Source organism: Atractosteus spatula, chromosome 13 (genome assembly GCF_055471065.1).
Source record: "Atractosteus spatula isolate fAtrSpa1 chromosome 13, fAtrSpa1.hap1, whole genome shotgun sequence".
In the NCBI taxonomy this organism is placed as follows: Eukaryota; Metazoa; Chordata; class Actinopteri; order Semionotiformes; family Lepisosteidae; genus Atractosteus; species Atractosteus spatula.
In genome coordinates, this window is record NC_142718.1 from 36,216,634 (window position 1) to 36,230,508 (window position 13,875).

Below are 13,875 nucleotides of genomic sequence, written 5' to 3' on the forward strand. Positions count from 1 at the left end.
GCTTCCTTCTGCTCACACAGCAACACGGATGCTGACCAGAGGCTCCACATTCAGATCTGGAGGTGCAATTCTTCGTTAACATTTTGGGGTCCCTTTACCCAAAGGGTTGTGGGAGTATGGAACAAGCTGCCCAGCTAGATGGGCCATCTCTTGTTTGGAGCCTTTCGTATATTCTTACCGTATGTTCAAACACAGAAGATGCCTAACAAGTAGTGTGCCCCACGTTTCTATTAACAGTCCTGACAATAAAACAGGCCATTCGTGAGACACAGCAACGCTCAACAAACCCATTCACACCAGATCCAGCAGCTGTGTGCCAAGGACCCTGCAAAGCCCACGACCCTCTGTAATAAAACCTTAAAACATAAAGAATATAAAACGTGTTGTACCAAATTTAAAATGTTACTGTCTCTCTGTATAAAAGCAGACTACTATTTTGCGATAAAAAGCTGTTACCGTGTTTTACAGAAATACAAACGTTATTGTTTCTCTGTGTTAAAGCGTAGCACGTATTGTTTTGTTCATGCAGTGACGTTTTCAGGGGTGTAGTTTTCCTTCAGGAGGATGTAGAGTGCACTGCTGCAGATGGGTGGCAGAAAATGAGGAGACACGAGGACGGTGGACCCACTGGGTGCAAGTCAGCCCGCTTTATTTCAGCACAGCGCGACACAGCCACAGGACAGAGGCAGCTCAGTCTCCTCCACTGGGCTTGCACGCCAAGACGCAGAGATATCTCACAGCCACTTCCACCACGGTGTCAGGAGAGGAGACTCCCATGACCTCCAGCAGCCTGAAAGGAAAAAGACAGCCGCCTCTTGTTCGCATCTACAGTGAGGACAGCAAGAGCAACAGAGCCATAGCTGTTTGTAGAGACTATTAGAGGGACACATATCAGCAGTAACAAAGGAGTTAAAGGAGCAGATGTCAGTGAGTAGAACAGTACTTTGACCACATATTAAACCACCCCTTACAAACCTGATACATTTCCTTTGTCTTTTCCGTGTGTCAGCATTGTTTAAAAGTCACAGACAGATAATGATGATGTTTGAGGAACATGAACCGGATGATTTAATACTGCGCTATTTCTAACTGGGCCCTATCTTTGTGGGTATCACCCAATTTCTATTTGTGTGTGTGATCCTCCTTGTGTGTGTGTGACCTGAGATGACCTGGCTTCCTCCGTTATGCCCTGTGTTTCTGGGATAAGCTCCAGGTGGTCATTACCGTCGCCAGAAATAAAAGGTTTTCTGATGATGGACAGGTGTACTGTATATAAGAATATATTAAAGCTTGCAAATGAAAGGAATCCATTTAGCCCACCTACTTTGTTTTGTTTTTTAGTAGTTAGTCTATGCAGGGATACTCGTCCAGTTGTTTCTTGAAAGGAGCCAGGGTATTAGCTTCAACAACATGGCTGGCTAGCCTGTCCCATACTCCTACAGCTCTTTGGGTAAAGAAGAGCCATCAGTTCTCGGTTTTCAATGCACTTCCTCATAGCTTCCACTTTTCCCATCTGGTTCATGATTCACTATTCATTCTGAAGAAGTCCATTAGTTTGGCTTTATTAACGTATTTGAGCATTTTGTATACTTTCCCTTCCCAGTCATCTCTTTTAAAAAAACTAAAAAGGATTCAGTTCCTGTAGCTCCTGTAGCTCGTCAGTGTAGGGCACTGGAGACTGTGTGATTATTAATGTTATTAATATTACGGCAGTGTTCATTTGGTCAGCGGTAGGACTATGTGAGGACCTCACCTGTCCTGAATGTGCTTGGACAAGGATCCGGCTGCCTCTGGGTCTTCCTTCAGCAGTGCCTGGTAGCTGGAGAAGGACTCAATCAAGCCCATGTAGCTGGACAGAGGCATGAACCTCCGCACTGTGATCCCATTGTGCCTGGTGACAGAAGAAGAGCCTGCCAAGTGACAGCACTTGCTCATAGAGACACAGTGCACATGACAGAGAAGGCTGGAGTGGAACAGATGTGCTAACCCTTTGAGCACGCAGTGTTATAATTGCATGCAAGCCCTGTGTTATATGACCACCCTATATACTGTACCACTCTCATTTTCCATGTTCACTTGGTCATGGGACAAGGGCTTATCCCAGTTTCTGTGATATGAGGAAGAGGAGGAAGCTCATGGCTCCCCCATAAATCTCAGTGATGATGGTCCCTCCTTACACAGCTGGGTAGAACCCACAACCTGTTAGCTGGAAGGCCAGAGACTTCTCCACTACGCCACACTGCCTGCATGACCCTCTCGAAGCTGGCTGCTACAAGTGTACCAATGTGACAGGTAGCAAGGAGAGAGCAGTCAGCATGCACCAGACACTCTCCTGGGCCTGCTGTCTCACACACACGCACGACTCTACCGCATGGCTGCATGGCCTCATCTACTACAAACACGAATGACACTCATTCTGAAGAAGCCCACTGAGCTGAATGGCTTCCTCTCATTTACAGCTGAGCTCAGCAGTGCTTACCATTCCTTCTCGGGGTATGGTAAAGAGTCATACATTTCTTCATACAGCGTGCTGGTATTGGAGCCCAGAACAGGAGAGTGGTAAGGCCTCAGGGCATCGTAGAACTGGTGGATACCATCAAAAGCATGTCAGCTATTCCATGGTTCGTCTGGGTTACAAATACAGTATATATGCCTATTGGCATTTGCTCTCAACCAACAACCAATGGCCTCCTGAGAGTGTTAGACTGATGCCCTTTAAAACTTCACAGCTTCGTTATGTGTTTTTAAGTTAATTAATGAGTCATCTGGGATACTTGTATCCTCCATTTATCCATATTTCACGGCTGAACGACTTGGTTCAGCTGTTTCAGATGGGAACCTTCAGACAACAAGGCCGTTACCTTCACCTTCGGCGAGACCCCGTCCATTATCATTCTGGGAAGCAGCCTGCAGCCTGTCCCCGAAGCACAGGGCGCATGCACATGGACGCGTCAGAGGTACCAATTCAACTAGCTAGCCTGCCTTTGCACGGAAAAACGGCATGACAACAGGGAGAGCATGCAGACTCTACACGAAAGGTGCCACCAGCGCAGGAGCCAGGAGCATCAGGGCAGCAGTGCTAACTGTAACACACCCTCTGGACACCCCCAGAGGAGCTTGGTGTGTGAGGTCAAGGTGGAAGCGGGAGTGGGTTCACCTCTCGGCACACTTCGATGAGGCGCCCGGAGCAGTCGCCGTAGTGGAGCTCCATGTCCATGGAGTAGTTGAGCAGCGCCAGGCAGCCGCGCGGCTTCAGGACGCGGTGTGCCTCCTGCAGGAATCGCGGCCTGTCGAACCAGTGCGCGGAAGACACCGCCGTCACCAGGTCCGCGGAGCTGTCCTCCAGCGGCAGCTCCTCCGCAGGGCAGTTCCTGTGCAAACAGCACAGCACACACACAGCACACACTGCTCACACAGCAACACAATACACAACACTGCTCACACACAGCACACACTGCTCACACAGCAACACAATACACAACACTGCTCACACACAGCACACACACACCACACAGAGCAACACTATACAGCTCACACACAGCACAATACATAACACAGCTCACAGAGCAGCATAATACAGCTCACACACAGGACACACACAGCACACACAGCTCACAGAGCAACACAATACAGCTCACACACAGGACACACACAGCTCACATACAGCACACAGCCACACAATACGGCTCACACACAGGACACACACAGCTCACATACAGCACACAACCACACAATACAGCTCGCACACAGGACACATTACACAACACAGCTCACACACAGCACACAGAGCAACACAATGCAGCCCACACACAGGACACACACAGCACACACAGCTCACACACAGCCCACAGAGCAATGCAATACAGCTCACACACAGGACACACACAGCACACAATACAGCTCACCCACAGCACAATACATAATACAGCTCACACACAGCACACAGAGCAACAGAATACAGCTCACTATATCAGAATTCACTATGGGTTAAGACTATTCGAGATAGGGTTAGATACTTCTGTTGAGGGTAGACTTAGAATTTAGACTTAGAATTGAGTGAGGAAGTAAGGCTGAGATTTATCTGTAGTGTAGTTTTAGATTCGTTTCTGAAATGTAATGCCACAGATACAGACAGTTTTCACTAGTTTTTAAGTGCAAAAATGTTTACACTGCAAAGTGGTACTTGTAATATACCAAACATGCCAAAATTTGCCTCATCCTTGTAGAAACAAAATACTCAAAACCAAAGCACTATAGCACTATAGGCCACAGCTCCTTAAATACCACACGAAATGAAGACACTATAAATTATCTATCCATTTTCTAATAACTTTATTCAATTTAGGGTAATGAGACTTTATATACTGTCTATACTGTTCCACTATATTGATACTGTGGCGTTTCACCAGTACAGTATACAGTATATCACTTGCTCATAATAACCCTAACATCTAGTTCAATTAATATTTCTTTTCTGGGGGTGAAGATGGGGAGAGACGTCAGTCATTCTGTTCTGTGGGAAACCGGAATGGACAGAAGCCAGGGACAAAGCAATGCCCTTTTCTCTGATTATTGATCTGTTCCTCACAAGAATAGAATATTAATTTGGCTCTGAAAGGCCTTTCTTTTTAAAGAAATAAATTCCTTGCCATCAGATCTGGGATGCGGGGTCAAGCCCAGAGTTCCAACCCAGGGGGTACTGCTTATGACTGAAGCAGAAGCAAACGGTTCTTTTAGAAACAAGCAAAGGTTTATTTCATGCTGAAAAGAGAAGAAAGCACAATGTTTTGGCTGTGAAGCCTTCTTCACCTGAGTGTTACATATACAGTGTAGTGTATTTGCAGTGTAAGAAACATTCCTGAGTGATGCTGAGTGTAAAGCGTGATACAGGGGCGGAACCGCGATGCAGCCTGTACACATCCATTCCCTCTGACCTGAAGGAGACGTTGGGGGGGTGGGACTGTCCCCTGGCCTCCTCCAGCTGGGCCGGACTGATGTCGGTGCCCACCACCTCCTGGAAGTGAGGAGCCAGGCTGGCTGTGGCCTGCCCAGAGCCACAGCCCACATCCACGGCAAGGACAAAAGGCTTCCCCTTCTGCAATGAAAATGGCTCCACTGACACTCAGACTCACAGGGACTCACAGGGACACACACAGGGACTCACAGGGACACACACGGTGACACACAGGGACTCACACAGGGACACACACAGGGACACACACAGGGACACATGCAGTGACTCTCAGGGACACACGCAGTGACTCACAGGGACACACACGGACACACACAGTGACTCTCAGGGACACACGGGGACACACACAGTGACTCTCAGGGACACGCAGGGACACACACAGTGATTATCAGGGACACACACAGTTACTCTCCGGGACACACAGTTACTCTCAGGGACACACACATTGACTCACAGGGACACACAAAGTGACTCTCTGGGACACACACAGTGACTCACAGGGGGACACACAGTGACTCTCATGGACACACAGGGACACACACAGTGATTGTCAGGGACACACACAGTGACTCTCCAGGACACACACAATGACTAACAGGACACACACAGTGACTCTCAGGGACACAAACTCACAGACTCACAGTGACATGCTGTGATTCACAGTGACATTGTGAAACAGACACTCCGGTGCTTGGTCACACAGCGCACACAGGCTTACAGATATGTTGATTGGCACCATCAGCCATGTAGGCAGTATGACCCAGAAGAACATTACAGGGCATATACTGAACCACTGTCAGAAACACACATCCAAGATATAAGAGCTCATACAGTACATGGCCAAACTGACACAGGAAAAATAAAAACACAGAAGGATAATTCATGGGTTTCACCACTTCTAGAACATGTATAAGCTTTGGTATTTATCCATGACAAACTATTTTTTTCACAGAACTATCAAGAATAATATCTGCAATATTGCAAGTATTAATGCACAACAGAAAAAAAGAAAGAATTGTGTAAAATGTAGAGCTAAAGTGTGTTAAACAAGCAAAATTAAGCAAATTTCTGAAAAGACTGTCATTGCAGAAGTCAGATTCTGTGTAGTGAGAATTTCCGATGTGTGCAGACATTCTGAACCTCAACACTTTGAATTGTCTCATGACCAGCTTCACAGCATGTGTGTAGTTCCTTGCGCTGTAGTGAGCTCTGCAAATGTACTGCCACTGACCCAGCTTTTAAACAAGTGCCAGACACTTAAATCCAAGGTCCATCCAGAGTTTATGTTTGTGCTAGACCAAAAGTTAATGATGTAACACAAACCCACTATTAAGGTGTCTGCTCTATCTGCTGACTGCTGGAAGATAAGTCAGCGAGTGCAACTGAGACCAGAGTCAACAGAGCCATAAAACCAAGAATTTCCTGATACATAGGACTAATATCTCTGAAAGTCAAGCAAACACGCTCTTAAAAACGAAAAGCAGTAATAGTGCCTTCTCAATGAGCATTCAAATATGGGCGGAACCATTTTTAACACACAACAATGCAATTCTATGATTAAATTCATGCAAGATAGCTTTTATCATTAAAAAAACTTATATTAGACAAATCAATAACTCTTTTGTCAGTGTTTGTGAACTTTACCACAAAAAAATGTATTAGTCAGTCCAATGGCAAAACATTTGCTTTTTCCACAATACATGGGCAGACAGCAGGGATCTGGCAGGGGTGTTCAGCCCAGGCCCAATTAATATCTACTTTAAATTATTACAGATCGGACTATATCAGTTAATATCTCTGCGAGTCTTTTGCACAACACATGCTTTCAACAGTGCCTGGTTAATCCAGGTTAATGTCCTACCTTTTCATGCAGGAAGGTGAGGATACAGTTTACGAGCTCCTCAGACAGGGAGATTCTGTATTTCCTGTAGGCTGAGGCATGTTCCTTGCCTTCGAAGAGACGATGAGCCATCTTGCTCTTCTCGTGAGATACACGTGTGACAGCGAAGCAGCAGTTTTTGAAGATTCCAGCTCCCTTATTGTTGATTAACTTCAAAACCCAGCACTAACCTTGGTTAAAGGTTAGACAGCAAAGTACCGCGATACACATTGTGGACGCGTTCTTTAAAAACTGCAGCCTATAGGAACAACGAATTCATTTCCCCGTTTGAAAACCGACCCCAAAAGTCTACCCCAAAGGACTTCTTATACACTCGTATAAGTACTGAGGTAAATTGGTCACTTTTCATCATACACTAACAGCAGCACACAACATGAAAGTTTTTTCATTACGATGTCCATTTTTTTTTGTTACAGCTCTGTTACAGTTTAGCTCGTACCCTTAACATTTTAAAGACAATCGATATTTATAAACATATGTGATGTGATTAGATGTGAATAAAACTAAGACATGACGCAAACCAACAAGTTAACCATCTATGACATAAACCTGTGGTTGTAATGTATGTAAAATCACCGTGATTGAAGATCGATGCTTTTTATTTTCTGAGGCACGTTTTCCTTTTATTTCCTTACCGTGACACTGTTACCAAACGCGTAACTGTGCGACAAGACCTCCGCAGCATGTCATGAAAGGGACCCGATGTATATTGCATGTATATCGCAGCAGTGTATATCACGACTGGCGCCTTGCTTCCATGTCACCCTGGCACCGCTGTCGCAACAAAGGTCTCATGTCAGGACATGATATACCCAGATAGTACTTTGTGTCGCGACCTGTCAGGGTATGTCCTATCACAACATATGGACTCTACGTCGCGACGTGGGGGCGGGGCATTTTGTCGGGGTATGTCATATCGTGATATATGGGCTTCGTGTCGTGACATGGGCGTGACAGTTTTTGGCATATCGCGATATTTGGACTGTGACATGGGGGGGTGGGCGTTTTGGCTGGGCATGTCATATCGCGATATAGGGCCTTTCATGTCGCGACATGGGGCGGGGGCATTTTTGCCGGGGTATGTCATATCGCGATATACGGGCTCCATGTCGCGACATGGGGTTGGGGCATTTTGTAGGATTTGTCGTGGTATGTCATCTACATCAAGAATGTAGAACATTCTTTGAAGGTGGCTTCTCAAAGTGCTTTGCAGAATGACAGAATATAAATATCTATTTTTTCTCTACACATTAAAACTAAAAAGAAAAGTGGCTGTAGTCGCTTTACAATAATCTTTAATGAGAGTCTGCACACACTGGATGTTAGAGGTGAAATAACGTGGCTGGGAGGGAGCACATCTGTAGAGGAAGTTCAGTGTGCAAAATTAATTTCCATTATGCCAGTTTCTGGAAAACACAGTGAGCATCTCTCGCTTGCACACATTCAACTCTCCATCCCCTCTCTACCACATCTCCTCTGCAGCAAAGATTAAGCTAAAGCTTCTTCTGCATTATTGCTCAACAAACGTTTTCTTACTGGGTGATGTAATCCCATGGGAACTGAACATTTAGCAGGCTAGACTAAGAGTTTTACAACCTGTGCAATGGGAACGGGTGAAACATGAAAGACAAATAATTCCCTAAAATCAGAAGTGTTCCAAAGAAGAAGAAAAGAAATCTTTCCCTTGGAGCTAAAGACAAAAGTGTAGGGCTCGTTAGCGCGGCTTGCTGGCCAGCACGCAGAAATACTTCATCCTGACCTCCACCTCCGTCTCTGGGGAGGAGACTCTCATCTCCTCTAGAAACCTGCAGATAAAACACACACAGATCACAACGAAAGAATGAATCCCATTAACAAACATCACATTACAGGGCTTTCCATTTCACTTGGCTGCCTGCAGTTCTAATACAATCAAGCTTTCACTGCACACAGTACGATCCCATTTCTTTTCTAAATAATGGTAAAAAAAACAAACAGGAAAAGGTGTTTCAATATACTTAGATATAATTCCAGTGCCCAGTTCATAGAGATGTGAGCATAAGAACTCGAATGTAAGAAAGCTCGTTTGTTTGCTATTATGATAGTCAGCCAGGAGCCAGCTCATATAAAGTGTCTGTGCAGCTTGATCCGGACGCACACAGCCCCACATGCCTCCTGTTCTCAGTTTTAAAAGCAGGCCCCTGTGGTTTTATTGTGGCAGTACAGATCTAAGAGTGGCAGGAGGGTGATAAGGTGACAGGAGGTGTGAGTGTCTGGGTGCACATTACCTCTGCTGGGTGGTCTGGAGCAGCGCCCTCGCAGCCTCTGGCTCTGCCTTCTGATACGCCTGGTACATCGAGAAGGACTCACAAAAACCCACAACGCTGCTCACCGGTCTGAAAATGTTCATTTCTATGTCTCCAACCCTATGCACATAGTACAGTCACACATGTTTATTTTTTGATCAAAGCAAAAATTTGAAGAATGCATTACACTAACAGGAAACAGCAAATACTAAACCTGCCTTACAGAGTCCCTCTTGGGCAGTCCTATAAGACTTGAAGCTGTGAGCAACGTAGTGAGCGACACAGCACTGTGTAACGAGACATGTGTCTAAGCAATGTTCTTACACAGCAGCCATCTCTGCTCTTCATTCTGCTGTCCACCCGTGTGATCATGCTTTCATGAAGGAGGCACTTTTAGAAGGAGCTTCTGAAGGGACAGGATGCCCACATAAGTGGAAAATGAAGTGCATAGTATTTCCTGACACTTTTGCAGAGGAGTAATACTCTCTCTTGTAGCTCTGGGAAGATGAATTGAAATCCCACTTCTATTGGATACTTGCTCTACAGAAAACCTGCCAAGATCTCACCTCCAGTAAGCCAGCCCCGACCTCAAATGAAACTCCCGTTTAAACAACAGGGGAACAGAGGGACGGATCAGGCAGGCGGGAGGTGCTGTGTTCTGGGCTCAGCGGGACAACAATGTGCTTGGTGCTGTGTGATCACTCGGGGGGTAAGAGATCCTGCATGTAATCCTTACAGAATGTCTGCATGTAGCAGGACTCCAGCCGCAGCTAAAGTGTGGCCTGGCTGAACGTGCCATTTCACACAAAACAAAGGACTGCAGATCCAGTGGTCTGGGAAACCTACCACATCAGACCTGCACTACTGTGGCAGAATTATCTTAGATGACAACCTCCAGTGGTTTCCCAGCTCTGCTAATTTTATACCGCAACGTTTCACACGTTCATGAGCCTGGGGTTCAATGAGGGTTCAACAGTGGCTCCACGCCACTGCACCCAGACTGACTTTCTAAGCACATGGCCTCATTCTCCACACTACCTTTCTTTGTCGGGGTAGGGGATGGCCTCAAACAGCTCCTGTAACATCGAATTGGCCACAGTGACCTTCTGGCTGGTGTATGGTAACAGGGCGTCCTCAAGCTAGGGAAAATAATACAAGAGTACTTGTTTAAATCCACATAGAACAGCAGCTTCAGCTTGGATCTATACATTGCAAAAACATGCCCTTTAATATTTTCTAAAATGCTGTGCTTAAAACAAAATAACACAATATTCTAAACTAGGTCTTACTTGTGCTTTATGTAATTCTAATGTCATCTCCCCTGAGTTAAAGTTATACTTTCAGGAAAATATATAACTTTACCTAGTTATATATTTTCCTGAAAGGATAACTGTACACAGAACTATATATCCCGTGAAGCAATTATACTTCTTGCTTTAATTTTAAATCACGATTCAGTGGAGCTGTCTACATAGGTCCTGTTACAAAACAGACCCTTGATCTGAGTTTGGGTAGGGAGCTGCGTCAGCATGCGTAGGCTGCAGAGGAGCAGGTAAAGGTTCATCTCATGCTGAAAGGAAAAGAAACACTCTGTCTTTTCTGTTTACCTTTCAGCCTGGCATAAACTTTCGCCTGTTCCTCTGCAGACCTCTGATCTTCTGTGTCTGCCTGAGTCTCCCCTACCTGTCTGTAGATGGAAGTGAGTTGTCCTTCACAGTTTCCATAGTGGAACTCTATGTTGCTAGCGAAGCCCAGCAGCGCCATGCAGCCCTGTGGCTTGAGGACCCTATGGGCGTCCTTCAGGAACCTCTCAGCGTCAAACCAATGTGCTGCAGATGCAGCTGTGATCAGATCCACTGAGCTGTCTGGGAAAGGCATCTCCTCAGCACTGCCAGCTCTGCACGGTGAGAAGGAGAGGTCAGGGCCCTGTGAGGCTGCTGTGGAGCACTGACAGGAGAGACTCTGCACAAGCCTGCCCATAGGGGGCGATGCTGGTCAGTCCACACTGACCTGTAGGTGATGTTGGAGAATCCAGGCACGGCTCTTGCCTCCGCCAGCTGGGATTCGCTGATGTCCAGACCCACCACCTCTTGGAAATGAGGAGCCAGAAGCCTGGTGTTCTGACCCGTCCCACAGCCCAGATCTACAGCCAGCACATGGGGCTTCTCTTTCTAGGGCAAGACACACAGAAGATAGCTAAAAGGCAGATGGACAAAGACAGTAGCATTTGGGTTGGGAGCTCATGCTAAGAAAACAAAGACTCTTGTCTGAGCAGCATCATGTCAGGCAGGGTTACTCAGTGCAGCAGGGACAGTTGCTCTTTATAATCTTAATAAAAGACCTAGATCCTGACAGGAAAGACATAACTGGGAGGTGTGGTTAACAATTTTAACTTTAACAGAAATCAAGAAGGATACGGATAGCCAGGGCATTTCGTACACAAGATTATGCATGATGTCTAGTGTTAATGCTGGGACAGAATGACAGCAAGATGATGCACTAAAGGGCTGAAGTGCTCGTTCTCCTCATTACACATTAGACATCTTATGGTTTTGTACACTGGGACACAAGAAAACACATGAAATAAAACAACAGTAGAAAGGAAAGGTAAGATATTTTTATAATACACCAAAGAGTAGGACCACACAATTTATGCACATGAATTCATGAGCCATTTTTAATTAAACAAACATGCTCAGGTGGTGTGGAGACGTGTGACAAAGAGGTCATCATCATACAATGCAGACAGCAAAGTAAAGACATTAAGTCAGTGGAGGTCATGCAAGCACATGCTAATGTACTGGACTAAAGCATTTTGAATTGTATCAGCCTCTTGCACTGCTGACAAATGTGCTCAGAGATGGACACTCCCTTGCTCAGTGCAGAGCGGCTGCACATTAATTCCACAGCTAGAGATTAGCCATGGCAAACCATTGTTAACAGAATCAGAGGACAAACTATATCAATACGGCCAACATCAAAGTCTCAAACAGTGGGAGGGACTATGTATCAAAGAGGTTTTTATGGGCCATGTGATCACCTCTTGTTTGTAACTGTTCTTATGTTCTCATAAAGTCAGGTCCGCCTTTGCAGTGCTCAATAACATAATGGGGTCAGGAAAGAAGCTGACTCTCTGCACTGCAGGACACCTTCTGCTTGAAATCTCCACCCTGATTTGCAGCCGTTGGGCCCCGAGACCCTCACCTTTCTGTCCAGGTAGTCGAGGATGATGGTCTTGACCTCCTCTGGTGGGGTGAAGCGGAACTTCTGGTAGACGGAGGCATGGTGCTTCTCCTCAAACAGGCGGAAGGCCATCTTTCCTCAGCGCTCGGAAAAAAAGTTTCTACGGAACTGAGACTCAGCAGAAAAAGACGGGATTATCTTCAAACAGACTTGTTAATCATTCTCCCTGACCTTATAGAAAAAGATGTGTCGTCACTTCCCTTACGTAACCTGAACGAGCTTGTTTCATTCTCCCGTGTATTTCTGTGAATATGAGAAGAAATTCATCACTTATTCCAATGCTATGTTTATAATAATGTTGCTTTATTAGCCCTATACAATTTCTTGCATTAGGAATTTGTCTTTTTGCATACCCCAGCTTGCTCTCCATGAGACACACAGACAGGGAGAGAAGCTTGGGGTCAGAGCGCAGGGTCAGTCATTGTACAGCACCCCCAGAGCAGTTGGGGTTAAGGGCCTTGCTCAGGGGCCCAACGGAGTAGGATTCCTCTACCAGCTGCAGGACTTGAACCAGCAACCTTCCAGTCACAGGCACAGATCCTTAGCCAACAGGGCCAACACTCAGCCCATCTGTTGTAGTTTGTGCAGTTTTAGAAAGTGTCCTTTATGAGTTAACATGCATTGTCAGCGTGAGGAGATGGAGATCTTTTTGCAGTTGCCAGGAAGTTTATTTTACAAATATATCTCACAGCTGAAAAAACAAAACAAAAAATGCCAACATATACCGTGCATTGTGATGGATACAGAACCCTGTAAGGTTTACGGAAAAAGGTTTCAGAAAATGATCTCTGCTTTTACAAAAAAATAAATCTACATCTTAACTTTTCAGTACTATCTTTAAGTAAATATACACAAGCATCATGTTATGTGTGTGCAGTCAGGGGCCAGTACAAATCTTGCTGAGACTACAGTATCTGATAGCCACAGACTTAAACAAACAACAGGAACCATATCCATTGAAAACAAGGAAGAAAAAAAACAGAATCATACTTTATACCTCGAGAAACCACCACAGCAATCTAAAAAAACACCAACGCATACTTTAACTCCTGCATCCAGTTTCCCATTAACATTGTAGCCACAGGTTCTTCAACTCCAGTCCAAAACATCAAAACACATTTGACTAACAGAGGTGCATTCAGACCCACTATTATTAGAAATATGATTGAAAAAGCAGTACATTTTAAAGCATTTTAATACTAATGACTCGTCTAAGTGATACTCTCAGTATCGAGAGTTTTTCAAGGACAAATGTGGGAAAAAAGAGTATTGTTTAAAGGGAACAATGGTGGCCGCTCACCATATTTCAAACCGAGCAGAGTGCATTTTGCATTATGAATGGTGAGGATATCACTAACAAACAAACAAAAAAAAAACAGCTGTTTCTCACATGTAAATCAGTAAGCTATGTTTTGTTACCTACAGTAGCTCCAGTCCCCCCGGAACTGCACCTCAGCAAGCCCTGTAAAACTGCA

The 13,875-nt window shown here is 45.3% G+C and overlaps 2 protein-coding genes across 2 annotated transcripts; both read right to left on the reverse strand.

Annotated features, from left to right (window-relative positions):
* Positions 1-644: 644 nt before the first annotated feature.
* On the reverse strand, positions 645-7,293 carry LOC148822282 (putative methyltransferase DDB_G0268948). The gene is made up of 6 exons (XM_088930797.1): positions 6,834-7,293; positions 4,935-5,095; positions 3,158-3,371; positions 2,480-2,583; positions 1,754-1,891; positions 645-790 (listed from the first exon to the last, which is right to left on the reverse strand). Exons 1-6 carry the CDS (start codon positions 6,942-6,944, stop codon positions 691-693), a joined length of 828 nt encoding a protein of 275 aa, XP_088786923.1. The 5' UTR covers positions 6,945-7,293; the 3' UTR covers positions 645-690.
* An 859-nt stretch (positions 7,294-8,152) lies between these two features.
* LOC148822283 (uncharacterized) lies at positions 8,153-13,875 on the reverse strand. Its single transcript, XM_088930521.1, has 6 exons — positions 12,362-13,875; positions 11,168-11,328; positions 10,841-11,054; positions 10,196-10,296; positions 9,140-9,277; positions 8,153-8,677 (listed from the first exon to the last, which is right to left on the reverse strand). The coding sequence occupies exons 1-6, from the start codon at positions 12,470-12,472 to the stop codon at positions 8,587-8,589; spliced, it is 816 nt and encodes a 271-aa protein (XP_088786647.1). The 5' UTR covers positions 12,473-13,875; the 3' UTR covers positions 8,153-8,586.